The sequence below is a fragment of the Cajanus cajan genome, chromosome 4, assembly GCF_000230855.2.
Source record: "Cajanus cajan strain Asha chromosome 4, NIPB_CcT2T_4, whole genome shotgun sequence".
Taxonomy (NCBI): Eukaryota; Viridiplantae; Streptophyta; class Magnoliopsida; order Fabales; family Fabaceae; genus Cajanus; species Cajanus cajan.
The window spans coordinates 64,304,362-64,324,123 of NC_138520.1; the positions used below are offsets into that span (position 1 = coordinate 64,304,362).

General features: G+C 33.8%; 2 protein-coding genes across 3 annotated transcripts; one reads left to right on the top strand and one right to left on the bottom strand.

Moving 5' to 3' along the window:
- Positions 1-6,572: 6,572 nt before the first annotated feature.
- Positions 6,573-8,116, top strand: LOC114915109 (uncharacterized). Of its 2 annotated transcripts, none has more exons than XM_029269247.2 (4): positions 6,573-6,989; positions 7,318-7,363; positions 7,456-7,616; positions 7,708-8,116. In XM_029269247.2, exons 1-4 carry the CDS (start codon positions 6,588-6,590, stop codon positions 7,927-7,929), a joined length of 831 nt encoding a protein of 276 aa, XP_029125080.2. In that variant the 5' UTR covers positions 6,573-6,587; the 3' UTR covers positions 7,930-8,116. The 2 variants fall into 2 exon arrangements, with proteins under 2 accessions (XP_029125080.2, XP_082929440.1); XM_083073314.1 differs by having other exon boundaries at positions 7,459-7,616.
- Positions 8,117-11,226: 3,110 nt separating this feature from the next.
- LOC145956913 (uncharacterized) lies at positions 11,227-18,858 on the bottom strand. Its single transcript, XM_083072793.1, has 2 exons — positions 16,516-18,858; positions 11,227-11,578 (listed from the first exon to the last, which is right to left on the bottom strand). The coding sequence occupies exons 1-2, from the start codon at positions 17,555-17,557 to the stop codon at positions 11,541-11,543; spliced, it is 1,080 nt and encodes a 359-aa protein (XP_082928919.1). The 5' UTR covers positions 17,558-18,858; the 3' UTR covers positions 11,227-11,540.
- Between the last annotated feature and the right edge of the window lie 904 nt (positions 18,859-19,762).

Genomic DNA, 19,762 nt, shown 5'->3' on the forward strand with positions numbered 1-19,762 from the left:
TTCGTGTTCTCAACTTTTTTTTTCTTTCTCTCCAATGATGAAGTTGCTACTCTGTTCAACAACCTCATTGAGATACTACATCGTAGCACCTGTCGTTTCTGGAGACCCATTAAGTGAGCATTTTTGGCGACTTTCGTGACCTCGTTCTGTTGTTGTAGTGTTTTGTCTTCCAAGTTTGTCTTGTCTTGTCTCTTCTTCATCCAGTTTTTTCAATGCAATGTTGGTTTGTTGTCTTATCAAATATTGGTTTGTTTCATCTTTTAGGTTCTTTAGTCCAACGAGGTTGTTCTATTCGATGAGATACTTGATTTCTCCATCGTGCATGCTCTAAGGTTTGTTCTCTTCTCTTTTTGTGCAATGCTAATTTGTGCAATGTTGGTTTTTTGGTTTATGTAATACTACCAACTGTTGTTGAGAGTTGCCCTATTGTTTGAGTTTTTTTTGTATGATTTTTTTTGTATTGCCAAGTGTTGTTGAGGTGTGTCAAAGGAGGGGTATTGAGGTGTTGTTATTTAAGTGCATATTTTGGCACTTAGGTGTTGGTTTAGTTTGCTAGTTGGAGTAGGCTTGAGGTTTGGGAGCTTATATAGTTTAGTTGATTTTAGTGCTTGAAAACAAGCTTGTATTTAGGCTATATTATACTAAGAAATTTTATTTTCCAAAAATAGAAAAATGTTAATTAGGCAATGTTAGGAGTATTAAAATATATAAATTTTTGTGGCAATGTTAAAATAATTAAATTGTAGACAATGGTAAAAGTTTAAATTGAAAATTTGAATTCAATTAAGTTAGTAATAATTAAATGAATATTTTAATATTACTAATTTATTTTTTGTTGTGCCGACATGGTTAATTACATGTGTACTATATTATATTATTTATTTTATATACGGGTTTAACTAAGCATAAGTATATGCTTAGTTATCTAAAAGTGTTCTATTATAATTGTTAAGAATATTGATCAATTATGAGTGAACCTTAGTTTCTCATTTGGTCATGAGGTTAGCTTGGCTTTATTGAGTTGGATGATACATTTTTAAGGGTTAAAAGTGTTGAGTTTCTTTGGAATTTTTATAGTTTCTTTGTTGATTTTTTAGAAACAAGGAAGAGTGTAACTTGAAGTTACATAAGTCTCAACAAAATCAACCTAGGATCAGCCCAAGCCAACTAACTGGTACTTTGAGCGAGCCTAATTGAAAGGATTAGCTTAAAGTGATCAAGTTCTTATTCTCAACAAGTTCAAATAGAGACTACCTCTGGACGCACATGCTAGCCCATTTAAGCGAATGAGTAACTCATTTAAGGGAGCCTAGTTGTACAGCAGAGTTCTGGTTCCAATAATCTGAGCCCATCTTGGTATTGCGGCTACGAAGTATTCTCGAAAAATTCACTTAAAGGTGAAGTAAGATGAAAAACAAATAGAAGGGGGGTTGAATATGTGTGTGTGTGAACGAAGAGAATTTTTAACTCGTTTTCGCAAGAAGACTTTTGTTCGTCCAATAAAATATGCTTTTAAACATTTGCGACTCTGTAGAAATTGCCTAGCAAAAGGTATTTGCATCTGAGTGTTTCATCGTATGCTTCAGGAAAATGTTTCTTGAAATAATAAGTTAAGAGTGAGCATTTTCCATCTGAAGATAGATGCAATTTAGAAATAGGCAGTAGACAAAACCTTCAGTGTAATAAGTTAACTAAGCAAGATTTGCGTCTGCGTTTGAAAACCAGTTTTAATGAGATATAAACATTGGACGAAGTTTTTCAATTTGATTTAATAGTTAATTAAAATTTTCGTCTGAGATATGAATAAATAGTGCAAGTATTTTTATACTAATTCACTCAGACTAAGCTACGTCCAGTCTCCTTCAACTTGAAGGGTTCCACTAGATATTCAATAAAATACACCAAGTATTATCGACCACTTTTGGCCCGCCAACTTCACTCATCCGCGCTAGTATTATTTATTCAGCCTCTTCAGGCTAGCAATGAGTATTATGGATCACTCAGGTCAGAACCACTCCTGGTCCAAGTATTCTCGACCACTCCTGGCCCGCCAACTTAACTCACTAGCGCTAGTATTCTTTGTTCAGCTCTGGCTCTCAGTGAGTATTCTCGACCACCTCTTGGCCCGTTGACTTCACTCATCAACGCTAGTATTCTTTGCTCAGCCTCTTCAGGCTTGTAGTGAGGATTCTTTGACAAGCCTCTCTAGGCTTTTACAAGTATTCTTTCCCTAGCCTCTTCAGGCTTTACAATTGATGAATATATGAATTGGTTTGAGTGTATGGGTTACTCTCACAGAGAGGATACATATGTTTTCTACACTCACTAAGGTATGCAACCTTAGTTCTACAGAGATTGGGAGTGTGTGGTTTACTATCATAGAGAGGATACATAGGTTGCTACACTCACTAAGGTTTTCATTCCTAAATTACATTTAGAACAGCTCAGTCTACAGAGATAAATACAATATTACATTGTATATTTGACTATAGAAGCTCGTCTTTGATTTCTCTTATTTTTGGGCTTGCACTTCACTCTTGTTCAATGTTTATGCTAAAATCACAGGGTGAAAAGCCAACCTTTTCAGGTTTGAGGTTATGGCATATTTATAGTCTTGTAGAATCTGACCGTTGCATATGTCTGTTGAAGTTGATATGGTCATTCATGACTGGTTCGATCGTCTCATTTAATGCATTTGATCTTGCATTAAATGTTGCTTCTGTTTATGGACATTGCGTGAGTACTATTCCTGACTTTAGCAGTGGTCTAGGAATTTCTGTTCTCTTTTCGTCAGTTGTAGTTGTAGAGACGTTGTCCTTTTGCTGAAAAGTAGGTGTACTTTTTCGGACACACGCATGCTTTTTCATGCTTTCTTTTCTTCTTTCTTCTTCTCTTTTCACAATTTCAAAGACTTTGTGTGTTCTTCTATGAGTATAAACGATATTTGACTTGTTCTTTGAGGCTTGATTCTTCTCGTGCTTATACTGTTCTTCGTCTAATTATTTTGTTGACTTCCGTTTTGTTTGACCAACTTCCATCTGAGTTCTTATGATTTGCTTTGCTTTGACTCACATTTGTCTGATGCTTGAAGCTTTGTTTTGACTTGTCTATATGAAGCTTTTGTCTGTCATCTTGTATTGTCTGATGCACATGCTTGTTCTTCATTTTGCCTGAACTTATGTTTTTCTGAAACACTAACACACTTGTTAGAGATAACATGTATTATATTTGTCTCATTCAAAACCTTGCTAGAAATTGCTTTGTCTGACTTAACAAGAAGGACCACAATGAGTGTCCTAAGTGAGTCCGCACAGAGACTACCCCCTAGAAGTACCTGCCATCTTACTTAAGTGAATGTGTTGCTTACTTTGGGCTAGCTAAAATTTGCTTAGAGTGAGCACGAAATGCACTCTAAGCGAGGTAAGTCAAAGACAAACCTCTAGAAGAATCAATTGGCTCGCTTAAGTGAACCATGTAGACTCTCTAAGCAAGCATGCACAAAAAAACCACTTAAATTATTATAAATTAGAGTTTCACGAGAGGCTTTATATATATCTCATACTTTTACGATCATAACTTTGAGAGATTAGAAAGAGTTTTTGTGAAAGCAACCTTGTAATCACATATCACTCAAGGATCTATTTCTTTCTTGAGTGAAATCCTTAGCATTGAGTGGGTAAGTATCCATTGTTGAAGATTGGTGTAGTTACTATACTCATGTAATTCTCGCTGTTATCATTCAATAAGTATCTTTATTTAGTTAATCATTTTTACTTTTTACTTAATGTTTGTTGTGGTGATCAACCATTGCATGATTTTATAATTTTATTTGAGATTGGAAAACCTTATCAGAATTTCGATCTAGATAAAAGACTGATAACACTTATTACTATGAATAAAAAAAAGCCTTATTAGTTAATTTTCAGGTTCTCAATTTTAATGTGGGTTGTTTAACAAATTTTTTCATGGAATTAGAATTTTTCTTAAGGAACTTAGAATTTCTCATCTAATGAATTAGTGTTTAATATATTTGAGGGTAATTGAATTAACTATTTAAAATTTGAAATTCAATGAAAATTTAGGAGGATTTGCATGAAGAAGGTTAGTGAAATCAATCTTTAACTATCTTTATTATCTAAATTTAAATTGCTAATTAATTATTTGGATGTTTCTTGATGCTCATAATTTTATAAATTCTTATGCATTGCCTTAAACAAATTAATTTTTTTAAAATCATTTGTTTAGTACTAAAATTAAATTAAACAATTGTTACACAAGTTTATGTGGATTCGACACTTGGATTTTTATCCAATTTATTACATACAATAATTGGTATACTTGCTAATAAATGCATAGCAATAGCCTGAGTTATACTTTACATAAGTGGTAATGAATAAGGCACAGAGTACGGGGCTATAATCCTTAATCGAGTGTTGGAAGGGTGTGCGATACTGAGAGAATAGGCAATGAGATAATTTTATTAGGCCTTGGTTGATACATACCAATGTCATTGTAGGTTCACACTCAAGTTGTATTATTCTTAACGTACGAATGTATTGGACCTTCCTAGTTTAAGTGACAAATTCAAGAAAGCAAAATAAGTTGTAAAACAAGTCATGCCTAAAGTTATTTTATACTTGACGTAGAGATGACAGATCTAAAGTTGTGAGTCACTACAGTGAAGGCATCTAACATGCTTACTAAGTTATAGAAGATCTTCAAAGTTGAAAATATGTGATGACACATAAGTTGTTAAAGTTACATAACAACTTATTGATGTTGTATAAGTTGCTAAAGTTGAAATGTTGAACATGTTGATTAAGTTAAGTTTATGAAGTTGTTGATGTTTATTCAAATGATGAAAGTTCTAAAGTATGATACTATATTTTTGAGTTGGATGTTGCATTTTGTAATTAAGTTGATTTATGATGAAAAATCATAAGTTGTTAACGTGTATATAGTTAGCTTTCAAAGTTTCCTTACATGGGGTTTTCGATATACAAGTTTACCCTTATTTTATGTGTGTTAGAGAGTTATTATCGTACTTGGTATAAAAGCATATTAGGATTAATAGGACAACGAGCTTGAAAGTTAATGGAAATATATATATTGGTGATGGCTTTTGGCTGAAATTATTTTGATACAACATGTATATAGAGTTGGTTGATTAACACCTAATATTGTGTTTTACCTTTCAGCCCTTGTTGGAGTTGTAGATATTTGAAAATAATTAATTTTGCATATATACACTATAACTTCATACAGAGCTTTATGTTTTCAGATATACGAGCAAAATCTATTTTTATGTTTTCTCGCATCCTATTTATATACATTTTTGCATCCGTATGTCTAGGGATTGTTTAAATGATAGTCTTAAGGTAGAAGATTTATATTTTTCGTTGTTTGTATGTTATTGTGTTGTGCGAAGTGTGACAGCCTCCCATGTTGTTACAAGATTGACACATGAAAAATATATTGACATGATAATATTAGTGATATTAAATAACATTAATGATGTTAAATAACATTAATGATAAACATCAATTTCATCCACGGAGTATCACATTATATATTACTTCATTTCTAAATTATATAAAAATAATAACAATAAGTTTCTCTCACATCCAACAATATTGGTTCCTATAGTTTTTTTTAATAATACGATTCCTATAGTTAATAAAATCATTTTCAAACGATTTAAGTGCCACATTAATTGGCACATTATATGCGACTTAAATGACATTTTTTATGTTATTAATTAATTCATACTCATACATTATTTCCTTTTAATATGTGTATTAATTTTATTTCTTTAAATAAAATTTTGTCTTTACTATTATATGACAAGGAGTCAACCCTTAACAGTGTAATTAAAGGGTCCAACTATATGTATTGCAACAATTAATGGTAGACTTTGTTAGTTTTAAAATAGAATCATTATTTGATCGATTCTACAAAAAATACATATAATAAAATATTATTTAAATTACAATGTAATAAATAATGGTAAGCTCTCAAAATTATATCTATAAAAATAGTAATATTTATCTTAATTTTTTTGTAAGATCAAAATTGATAAACATTTTTAAAATAAATTTATAATAAAAATTCTCCCTACATAAAAAAAAAATATGATAAAAAATTCAAAATAAATAATGTTTGTGGTACGAAATAACATATAGTCATGTATAATGACCATACACAAAAGATTAATTTAAATTAGAAGTTCATCTCCTATAAAATTATAACACTGATTAATTGGTGCCTTCATAACTTAATCTTTTCTTATATACTTTTTAAAATTTTCTATTATTTAATCATGGTAAAATATATTTTAATTTAATTTATCCCACAAAAAACATGTTGATATCGTAATAACTACATTGTTTTATCTAGTAAAAAAATATTTATCATGTTGTGGTAATTCAAAGTTGAACTTTGATGGATCAAAAAAAAAAAAAGGTGAACTTCGATCCTCAAGTGGTAGAATTTCTAAGACAAAACATATGATAGTTGTTCACTTGTTTGTAACCACTAAAAAACAAAACAATAATTGATCAGTAGAGTTGAAATTCTCACATCGAGTCATGGCACGTGCTTTTCGATCCGTGTGCTATTTCTATCATGGCTCTAACACCATACACTCCTCATATAAAATGGACTCCACTTCTACTCTCAACATCACACAAACAAACTTTGCCAATTACCCAACAACACCTGACTTGCAAAGGAAAAAACGATTGTGTCTTCCTTTGTTTGTGATTGTGACCAAACATCACTCCAACAACATCAAAGTGATGGAAGCCCTCAACAGCTATTGCTCCAAGGCCATGCTAGGAATTCATGTTCCTAAATGTTCCCTTATTGATTCTAAGACAGCCAAATTTTCCTTATTCCTTAATGACAAAAAGTGTTGCAACTTTAGCTTCTCCAAACTTGTTGAGAACAAGGGTTTTTTCCCTCTTCATGCAGTGTCATCCAAAACTATGGTCCTTTCTTTTATTTGTTTTTTAAACTTTTTTCCTTTCTTTCCATTTTTTAATTGTTATAATGATTTTGACCTTTAAATTAATGCATTTTTGGTTCTTAAGGAGGGATGTACTATTTTAAAGTGTTAAAATTCTCCATTGCCTTTTGGAGTTTGAGAAGATACGAATTAAACTAGTCATTTTTCTATTATTTGGAGAAACTTTTTATGAAATCATGAAATGGTTAATTATCTCAAGTCTGATTGCTATATTGGATGAAATGAGTGGTCATGAGTTTTGGTAAGTTAATTTAATGAAATTTAATTTTTGTTTGTGTAACATGATCCAGGTGGAGTTGGACAGTTTGGAACTCCAATCTGATCAAGAACACCCAAGTGAGTTCTAAGTGTAACATCTTGTAGGATCTTTCCACCAAATATATTTTTATAGCTAATTATAATACTAAAAATGTTGATTTGTTGCGCAGTAGAACGAAAGACTGTTAATGTCAAATTTCAGTTACATTGCACTTGTAATTTTGGGGAACAATTTCTCGTAGTTGGTAATGATCCTTTGTTTGGTTCATGGAACCCTAAAAATGCCATACCCATGACTTGGTCAGAAGGGCATGTGTGGACTTTAGAAATGGTGAGTATTATTAGTATTGTTGTTATTATTATTATATGAAAAATGTTGTGATGCAAAAGTTATTAAGTGTTGTCATATTTTATGTAATCAGGGTGTACCTATTGGAAAATTCCAATTCAAATACATTTTGAAAAAAAGAGGTGACATTGTTTGGCAACCAGGTCCAGATAGAATCATCCACACTTGGGAAGCAATGAATAAAATCATTGTTCATGAGGATTGGAACAATGCTCAACTTCAGAAAGTAACAGAGGATGGTGATGAATCAATCATTTCAGAGAAGTTAAATTCTTCAGAGTCAAACTTAGAATAAGTATATGTCTTCATTAAACTGATTAAAGGAGTTTAGCTCGAATAGTTTAATAGAGTGCATTAATTATTATAAGGTTTTGTGTTTGAGTTTGATTTTAGTAGTTAAAAATAATATTCTCTCCTTTGAAAATAGATTTCAAGCTTCTAGACCTAAATATTAACTAGAAAGGCTTTTGTGTGGCACTCAATCTAAGGGTGTAATGCAAAATTTCACTCATAAAGAAATATTTATAAATCAAAGGGCTTGACTTAAATGATCATTATTATAGGTAAAGAAAGTATCTTTTCTTCAAGATGTTATATATATCCACTAGCCATGAACCATTGTCAATTCTTGCGGTTAAATTTTAGAAAAAAGCAGCATGTAAGAATAATTTAATAACATCGAATGGTATTTATAAATTATGCTATGATAAACATAATTAAGTAATAAACTATATGTATTATGTAATAGTCTCGACCTTGATTAATACTTTGCAATATTTATCTAGGTAGTTAGTTGCACTCATTTGTGTCAGAAATACACTTACGGTGTATATATAAAATCTACTTTCAGAATAATATTTAGTTTTGTGGCAGTATTATTAAAAGAATTCTAGACTACGCTCTACAATATTACACTATATTGTTTAATAAATATTTGAAAATATGTAAAATATTTATACAAGATAGAAAAAAAATTGAAATAATATTTTTTTTTATACTATATGATATATTATAAATTAAAGTTATATATGTAGAAATAAATACAAAACGTTGTTTTCTTACCTAACAATTTAGAATCATAAATAACATCTCACTATACATTAGACATATCACTTATCAAAAAATTACTTATTTATTTCTTAATTAATTTTATTTAATTAAAACATATTTCTTTTTTGCAAATAAAATGTAATAAAAGAACAATGTAAAGATATGAAGATAAATTGGTCAAACTAGTCACTATAATCATAAAGAAACTGACACATCAACGATTACATCATGAAATAGAAATATAAATAAATAAATTAACACATTGTGCATATATAGGTTCCCAGTGACAAATAAAATACCTATAACAAATCTTATTGATCAATTTTCTAAACCTCTAACTAGTCATTCCACTTGGCGTTACCAAGGTAGCTCTCAACAAAATCAACCAAGTTGTCGAACATATATGAGCTTCACTATTGGTTTGGTTCCATATTTGCAAAACACTTGACATACATAAGAAACAAAGAATATGGAGTGGAGTGTTTGTACTTTCAACCTCATTTATATGGAATAAGTTGAGACTTTTTCTCATTCCAACACACAACAAGAAACAAGAAAGACCATAAGGAAAAATCTGAGTTTTAACTAAGTTCTTAAGTCTTTCAAGATCAACCCTTTCATATCAAAATTGTCATATGGATCCATACTTTCATATCAAAATTGTTGTATGGATCCATATCTAAATACTAAAATTTGAATTAAAAAAGATAAATTTTTTTAAAAAAATCTCCCCTCCTCTCTATTTCCCTCCAACCAAACATTGTTACAATTATGGGATACTATATTTACTTGAATTTTCACATGAAAAAGCCTATAAATGAGATGTTTGTAGGTCTTAACTTGAGAATTCACTGGCTTATAGCCTTGGTTTCACCAAATAATGTTATGAATATAAATGATCCTTTATTGCTCCTTAAGCATGAATTTGATGATAAAGACCAAGAACAAGAAGTTTCCACAGAAGGGAAAGTGTTGAAAATAAGGGTATCATGCTCTACAACTTTACCACGTGAAAAGGTGTTATGATTGCAGTTGTCAACAAATTGAATGCAATTAAAACTCGTATATAATATTAAATTAATTAAAGTAGAGTAGGTAAAAACCAAAATGGAAAAAGGAAAAAACATACGAGTTTGTGGTACACAAACTCAAAAATTGTAGTGTCGTGTTAAATATGGATAAATGATTTGGTAATCAAGTGTTTTTTTTTTATCACTTTTTACATTTATTTTTGAAATATTATATATATAGGCATTTTGTTTTTATAACTTTTTATATTATCATAGTAAGAATTGTACTAAAGATAATATGAAATACAAGTGGGTACAAACAATTATTGAGAGAGTTATAAAATTCTTTACCTAAGAAAATAAGCCTTCATAATTACAATATTAATAAAAAAAAATGAATTGATTGGAATTGGAAATAATGAATAATTACAATATTAAAGAGAACTATTGAGTTTTTTTTTTTTTTTTGCTAGGGATTTAGATTTTTTGAAAATTTTGTAATTAGAAGGCATAGTTGTTGTATTTTAGCTTTCTCCCTCTGCAATTGTTGGCTATATATTTCTTGTATAGTTTCATACAAAAGTAATACAAATGAAAATATTCTTTTTAAATCTGAACTTGGTATCAAAGTAAGGTCATACCCAAAACCATATGAGCAAATCAAATTTTAGAGATGCTAAAACCAATATGAGTAAGTCTACTCATGTTCTAATTATTATCCAGTAGAGAGTTCATCCTTCAATGTAGATATTATTCTATGAAACAAACTATGATATGTGATTTCAAATTATGGAGATACATCTTGCTGAAAAGGAAAAGCTCTCACTTGTTTGTATGATATGTAATAACAGGGCTAGCTCAAAGCCCAAGTAGGTAAAGCAAGGGCTTTAGGCCCCCAATTTTTTTTAACATTAATATACTACTATAAAATTAAAAATATTTAATTTTAAAATTACACCTAAAATAATTTTTAATTAAAATTTTAAAATATCTTTACTGACTGTTAAGTTTATATTGGTACTATAAATACTATATAATAATGAATATAATTTTGAAATTTCTCCTAATCAATAATAATATTTTTATTTTTTTAAAAAGATATTGAATAGTTATTTTAATAGGTAAAGAAATCTTAAAACTCTCTAATTTTCTATCTCTTTCTATTATTCACTTCTATCTCCTTCCTTTCTCTTTCTTTGAGTCTCTTTGACTACTCCTTGGCTTTTTTTATATTATTGCTTCAATTTGAGTTTTTGACATTTACTTTGAGTGTCATTAATCTATTGTCCAATTGCTGCACTATTGTTGTGACACCCTCTACCCCGTTATTAATATACAACAAATGTAACAATAAAATATTTCTTATCTTCTTTTTGGGTAAATAAAATCTTTCATAGTTGACAAATATTTCAAATATAACAAGGTAGAAGATTCACATTCGTAACTCATAAATCATAACTCCAGTGTAAAAATTAAAAAGAAAAGAAGTTAAGATTTTCAATACAATTTAGTGTAAAACAAGAAATCATATATATACAAATAATAATAAAGGAAATATAAATTAACTCCAGTAAAGGTGGCAGTGCCTCCTGGTTAGGAATTAATTTATACTCCCAAATCATATAATAAAAATATAACAAAAATGTACATCTTGGTCTTTTATCAAGAACGTTCAAATTACAATTCTTAACATATATTTTCCTTGAATTATATATGTTATCTACGTTATTTCTTCGTTAGAAATTACAAAAGAAGAGAAACTAAAGTTATAAAAACAATAACATATTAAACTAAAATAACTATGCCCCGATGTCACATCCTATCAGAGCATGCCCAATTGAAGCCTTTAAGCCTCATCACCAACATCCTCATGATGCTGATCACCTGCAACATAATTTAAACATATACAAAAACAACAAGGGAGTGAGAAACATCTCACTCAGTTTCAGGTGCAGAAATAAAGGCTAGATAGCACTCACACACACAACAAATATAAGTCACTTATAAATAATACACATACATCATCAATATCACATATATATTCATTTATCATGCAATGATGTCATGATCTTGACTTATAAATGCATGCATGTGGCGCCATAAGGAAGTTTCACATATCATCACTGGTGACCCTAAGGCACACCTGGTTACATCACTGGTGACCCAAAGGTACACTTGGTTACATCACTGGTGACCCTAAGGTACACCTGGTTACAAGTTACATCACTGGTGACCCTAAGATACACCTTGTTAGCATGTTACATCACTGGTATGCGGCCTCAGCGGCACACCTGGAATAATATATGCGTATGATGCATGTCATACCATCATAATCTCATTGACTCAATATTTAACTTTTTACATGATTTCATTTAGTACATCATGTCCTCATTTGTCATAGTCTCATAATCATAGTTTGTCTCAATAGTCAATTCTTAGGTCTCATGTCATTTGTCCATATTTCACATGGTCATGTCATCAATACTCCTCTTAAGGTCCGCATAGGTATTCGCAGAGATCCAGAGAGCATTCTTATTCATATTAAAACTCATTTATTATTAACATTAATTTCATATTCATTTATTACTTTCAACAAAGAACAAGGTAGAGTAAATAGAAAATCAGACAGAACAACGGCACTTTCAACAAAAACAAAGTAGAATAAATAGAAAATCGGACAGAACAACGGCACCTTCAACAAAAAGCAAAGTAGAGTAAATAGAAATTTAGACAGAACAACGGCACCTCCAACAAAAAAGCAAAGTAGAGTAAATAGAAATTAAACAGAATAACGACAAAGGATTGGGGGCCAATCCGACAAACAACTATCCAACAATTATCCCTACACCCCTTAGCGAGGTTCTCACTCCCCCCTTACCTGGATAAGCGGAGCTGAACTTAGGCAGAGCCTCCTCCTCTGGATTCCCTCTTCCTTTCTCTCTCTCTTTCTTTCTCTTTCTTTCTCTCTCTCTCTCTCTCTCTCTTCTCTTTCTCTCTCTAAAATTTCACTTTCTTCCTCTGTATAAAAAATTTCACCCCCTGCCCCTATTTATAGGCAATCTGACGCACCCGGAACGGCCCGTACTGATTTCAGAACGGCCCGTTCCGGATCCTTCAAATCTGGGCAAAATTTGTAACTGGAACGGCCCGTTCCAAAATCGAAACGGCCCGTTCCCAAAAAACCAGAACGGCCCGTTCTGAAACCAGAACGGCCCGTTCTCAATCTCAGAAGAACGGCCCGTTCTCCTTCCGGAACGGCCCGTTCTCCATACTGGAACGGCCCGTTCCAAGGCCGTTCTGGGACTACAAAAACCTCACATTTTCAACATTTGGAACGGCCCGTTCCACTTTTGGAACGGCCCGTTCCAGAACCCAAAATACCCCTATAACTTTATTAAAATTACGAAAATGCCATTAAAATAATAATAAAAATTTGGGTGTTACAATTCTCCCCTCCTTTTAGAAATTTCGTCCCCGAAATTTACCTGAAAACAGAAATGGATGAGCTTCTCGCATCTTGCTTTCTAATTCCCATGTAGCACTTTCTTCAATATTTCCTCCCCAAACGACCTTAACCAAAGGGATTTCCTTTCCTCTTAGTTGTTTCACTCTCTTGTCATCAATCCTTAGAGGAACCGTTTCATAAGTAAGATTATCCTTCAACTGAATGTTGTCAGACTCAATGATATGGGAAGGATCATGGACATACTTTCTGAGTTGGGAAACATGAAAGACACTATGGAGATTTGAAAGAGATGGAGGCAAAGCAATTTGATAGGCCACTTCACCGATTCTTTTAAGAATTTGATAAGGACCAATGAAACGTGGAGTAAGCTTACGGGATTTCAGTGCTCTGCCTACTCCTGTCCAAGGAGTGACTTTAAGGAATACATGATCACCTTCTTTAAACTTAAGGTCTTTTCTCCTCTTGTCATTATAACTCTTTTGCCTACTCTGGGTTGCTCTCATCTTCTCTTGGATCATCTTAACCTGTTCAGTAGTTTGTTGAACTATCTCAGGTCCTAACATGACATTCTCTCCAGGTTCTGTCCAACATAAAGGTGTTCTACATCTCCTACCATACAGAGCCTCATATGGTGCCATCCCAATACTAGAATGGTAGCTATTATTGTAGGTAAATTCTACCAAAGGTAGGAAACTATCCCAACTACCCCCACGTTCTAAGATGCAAGCCCTCAACAAGTCTTCCAAAGATTGTATGGTTCTCTCAGTTTGGCCATCTGTTTGGGGATGGTAAGCTGAACTCAATCTAAGCTTAGTGCCTAAAGCCTTATGCAAACTCTCCCAAAATCTAGAGGTGAACCTAGGATCTCTATCAGACACAATACTAGTAGGAACTCCATGCAACCTCACGATCTCACTGATGTACAACTTGGTTAACCTCTCCAAAGAGTACCTAATATTAATGGGAATAAAATGGGCAGACTTAGTCAATCTATCCACAATGACCCATACAGCATCCAAGTTCTTCACAGTCTTAGGTAACCCAACTACAAAATCCATAGAGATGCTATCCCACTTCCACACAGGCACATCTAAAGGTTGCATCAAACCTGAAGGTTTTTGGTGTTCTACCTTAGCTTTCTGACATACTAAGCAAGCATACACAAATTCCTCCACTTCCCTCTTCATCTTAGGCCACCAAAACATCTTCTTAAGGTCTTGGTACATCTTAGTGGCTCCTGGATGGATACTAAGGATACTCTTATGACCTTCTTCCAGGATTGCTCTCTTAAGTTCTGGCACACTAGGAATGCACAACCTATCCTTAAATCTTAAAACTCCATCCACTCCAACTCTAAACTCACTTTTCACAGCTTGATTCAACTTCTCTACCCGACTCAATAAGAAAGGATCCATCTTCTGACCTTCTCTAATCTCATCTATCAAGCTATTAGTCACTCTCAAAGCTCCCAACTTAATACTCTTAGAGGTCAACTCACACCCTAAGCTCATATCCCTAAATTCCTCAATCAATTGCAATTCCCTAATCATCAAGGAAGACATTCTCAAAGATTTTCTACTCAAAGCATCAGCTACAACATTAGCCTTGCCAGGGTGATAATTCAATTGAAAGTCATAATCCTTAAGAAACTCTAACCATCTCCTCTGCCTCATATTCAATTCCTTTTGGTCAAACAAGTACTTAAGGCTTTTATGGTCACTAAAAACCTCAAATCTAGACCCAAACAAGTAATGTCTCCACAACTTGAGCACAAAAACTATTGCAGCTAACTCAAGGTCATGGGTAGGATAGTTTTGCTCATGAATTTTAAGTTGTCTTGAAGCATAGGCTACTACCTTACCCTCCTGCATAAGCACTCCTCCTAAACCCAATTTAGAAGCATCACAAAATACCTCAAAAGTCTTACTAGGATCAGGTAATACTAACACAGGAGCACTAGTTAATCTCCTCTTAAGTTCTTGAAAACTTTCCTCACACTTAGAATCCCACACAAAAGGTTGGTCTTTCTTCGTCAGCTTAGTCAAAGGAAGAGCTAGCCTAGAGAAATTCTCTATGAACCTTCTGTAATAACCAGCTAGTCCTAGGAAACTCCTAATCTCAAATACTGATTTAGGTGTTCTCCACTCTAACACAGCTTCTACCTTAGCAGAATCTACAGCTATTCCACCCTTGGATATCACATGTCCTAGAAAGTTCACACTATCCAACCAAAATTCACATTTTGACAATTTTGCATACAACTGCCTCTCCTTAAGGGTTTGAAGAACGATCCTAAGGTGCTCAACATGCTCCTCCCTAGTCTTGGAATACACTAGGATATCATCTATGAAGACCACTACAAATCTATCCAAGTAAGGGTGAAAGATCCTATTCATGTAGTCCATAAAAACACCAGGTGCATTAGTCACACCAAAAGGCATAACTAAATACTCATAGTGCCCATAGCGGGTTCTAAAGGCAGTCTTAGGAACATCCTCAGCTCTCACTCTAATCTGATGGTATCCTGACCTTAAATCTATCTTACTGAACACACAAGCTCCAACTAGTTGATCCATAAGGTCATCTATCCTAGGCAAAGGATACTTATTCTTAATGGTCACTTTATTCAGTTGCCTATAGTCTACGCACAACCTCATGCTCCCATCTTTCTTCTTAACCAACAAAACAGGCGCTCCCCAAGGCGAGACACTAGGCCTAATGAATTGTTTTCCTTGTAATTCCTCTATTTGTTTCTTAAGCTCAACTAACTCTGTAGGGGACATCCTATAGGGTGCTATAGATATAGGTGGGGTACCTGGTACTAAGTCTATGCTAAACTCAATCTCTCTCTCAGGTGGTAAACTAGACACATCCTTAGGAAATACTTCTGGAAATTCTCTCACTAAGGGAATCTCATCTAGCTTACTATCAGTCTCAAGTGTTAAAGAAGCTAAGATCATGTACACTTTTTCATTGTCTTTTAAACAAGTTTTAATGTCAGCAGCACTAAGAAATTCCGTACTCTTACATTCACCGAAGGAAATAGATTTCTCAAAGCAGTTTAAAAGGACATGGTGAGAAGATAACCAATCCATACCAAGAATTACATCTAATTGACTAAGAGGCAAACAAATTAAGTCAACTAGAAACTGCTTATCAGAAACTGTCAAAGGACATTTCAAACACACTAGGGATGTAGTCACAGGACCATTAGTAGGGGTTTCCACAACTAAATCAAAATCTAACAAAGACACAGGCAAATTCAATTTTTGGACACAAGATACAGAAATAAAGGAATGAGTTGCACCAGAATCAAATAGTACAACAAAAGGAGTCTCAGCTATGAAACAAGTACCTTGTATCAAATTTTCTGACCGAGAAGCTTCAGCACCACTAAGAGCAAATACTCTCCCCACAGTCTTTGGACGCTCAGTTTGCGAACCCGATCCCATAACACGTGTTCTTTGTGATTCAGGACATTGGGTACTGATGTGACCTTTACCATTGCAGTTGAAGCAGGTAACTTCCCTGTCACGACACTCAGACTGATTATGACCAACAAGTCCACACTTCCAGCATCTTACTGAAGGAGTGGACACAGACCCTCCAACACTTCCAGTAGCACTAACAGTGGATCCTCTAGTAAGCAACTTGCTTTTATTAGCAGCAGCTTTACTCCCTTGAAATCTATTAGAAGCGGAGTAAGGCTTGCTCCTACCCGAAGTACTAGAACTCACAGCACGGATAGGACCTCCAACTCCTTTATAAAAAGCAGCACGAGCACGGTTGTCATGATCATAAATGCTGCACTTGTTGACCAGAGTGGGAAAGTGATATATCTCCTGATAGTTAATTGCAGTTTTTACTTCCGGACGCAGACCATTTACAAATTTTATGCATTTAGCTCTTTCACCACCCTCACCATGGTAGTGTGTGCAATAACGAACCAAAGCATCAAATTTGGCAGCATACACAGCCACTGTGTCGTTCCCTTGATTCAGCTCAAGGAATTCCATTTCTTTCCGACTTCTCACATCATCCGGGAAATACTTCTCAAGAAAGACCTTCTTGAAGTTGTCCCAATTCAAGTGCACCCCTCCATCAATCATCCTCCGAAGTGCTCCTTCCCACCAAAAATGAGCATCAGCAGTCAACATGAATGTGGCCAACTTCACCTTCTGAGCGATGGGACAATCCATAACATTGAAAATTTTTTCTATTTCTGTTAGCCAATTCATAGCAGCATCTGGGTCATATCCTCCTTTAAAGGTAGGTGGGTGATTTCGTTGAAATTGCTCCAACCAGTTAGGAGCGACCTCAGTCCTATTGTTATTATTCATAGCTTGTGCTAATGCTTGAAGAGCATCGGCAATCGCACGATCATTTCTACCAGCCATAGTCTAAGAAAATAATACAATCAATAAACATAATCAATCATCATACTATCATACCAACAAGTTTTACAATCAATTCAGTCCATCATTCATGTACCAAATAAACATAGTAAACCAAATAAGCATAGTAAACTCATAACTCACGGTCGATTAGATCGACCTGCTCTGATACCACTAAATGTGACACCCTCTACCCCGTTATTAATATACAACAAATGTAACAATAAAATATTTCTTATCTTCTTTTTGGGTAAATAAAATCTTTCATAGTTGACAAATATTTCAAATATAACAAGGTAGAAGATTCACATTCGTAACTCATAAATCATAACTCCAGTGTAAAAATTATAAAAGAAAAGAAGTTAAGATTTTCAATACAATTTAGTGTAAAACAAGAAATCATATATATACAAATAATAATAAAGGAAATATAAATTAACTCCAGTAAAGGTGGCAGTGCCTCCTGGTTAGGAATTAATTTATACTCCCAAATCATATAATAAAAATATAACAAAAATGTACATCTTGGTCTTTTATCAAGAACGTTCAAATTACAATTCTTAACATATATTTTCCTTGAATTATATATGTTATCTACGTTATTTCTTCGTTAGAAATTACAAAAGAAGAGAAACTAAAGTTATAAAAACAATAACATATTAAACTAAAATAACTATGCCCCGATGTCACATCCTATCAGAGCATGCCCAATTGAAGCCTTTAAGCCTCATCACCAACATCCTCATGATGCTGATCACCTGCAACATAATTTAAACATATACAAAAACAACAAGGGAGTGAGAAACATCTCACTCAGTTTCAGGTGCAGAAATAAAGGCTAGATAGCACTCACACACACAACAAATATAAGTCACTTATAAATAATACACATACATCATCAATATCACATATATATTCATTTATCATGCAATGATGTCATGATCTTGACTTATAAATGCATGCATGTGGCGCCATAAGGAAGTTTCACATATCATCACTGGTGACCCTAAGGCACACCTGGTTACATCACTGGTGACCCAAAGGTACACCTGGTTACATCACTGGTGACCCTAAGGTACACCTGGTTACAAGTTACATCACTGGTGACCCTAAGATACACCTTGTTAGCATGTTACATCACTGGTATGCGGCCTCAGCGGCACACCTGGAATAATATATGCGTATGATGCATGTCATACCATCATAATCTCATTGACTCAATATTTAACTTTTTACATGATTTCATTTAGTACATCATGTCCTCATTTGTCATAGTCTCATAATCATAGTTTGTCTCAATAGTCAATTCTTAGGTCTCATGTCATTTGTCCATATTTCACATGGTCATGTCATCAATACTCCTCTTAAGGTCCGCATAGGTATTCGCAGAGATCCAGAGAGCATTCTTATTCATATTAAAACTCATTTATTATTAACATTAATTTCATATTCATTTATTACTTTCAACAAAGAACAAGGTAGAGTAAATAGAAAATCAGACAGAACAACGGCACTTTCAACAAAAACAAAGTAGAATAAATAGAAAATCGGACAGAACAACGGCACCTTCAACAAAAAGCAAAGTAGAGTAAATAGAAATTTAGACAGAACAACGGCACCTCCAACAAAAAAGCAAAGTAGAGTAAATAGAAATTAAACAGAATAACGACAAAGGATTGGGGGCCAATCCGACAAACAACTATCCAACAATTATCCCTACACCCCTTAGCGAGGTTCTCACTCCCCCCCTTACCTGGATAAGCGGAGCTGAACTTAGGCAGAGCCTCCTCCTCTGGATTCCCTCTTCCTTTCTCTCTCTCTTTCTTTCTCTTTCTTTCTCTCTCTCTCTCTCTCTCTTCTCTTTCTCTCTCTAAAATTTCACTTTCTTCCTCTGTATAAAAAATTTCACCCCCCTGCCCCTATTTATAGGCAATCTGACGCACCCGGAACGACCCGTACTGATTTCGGAACGGCCCGTTCCGGATCCTTCAAATCTGGGCAAAATTTGTAACTGGAACGGCCCGTTCCAAAATCGAAACGGCCCGTTCCCAAAAAACTAGAACGGCCCGTTCTGAAACCAGAACGGCCCGTTCTCAATCTCAGAAGAACGGCCCGTTCTCCTTCCGGAACGGCCCGTTCTCCATACCGGAACGGCCCGTTCCAAGGCCGTTCTGGGACTACAAAAACCTCACATTTTCAACATTTGGA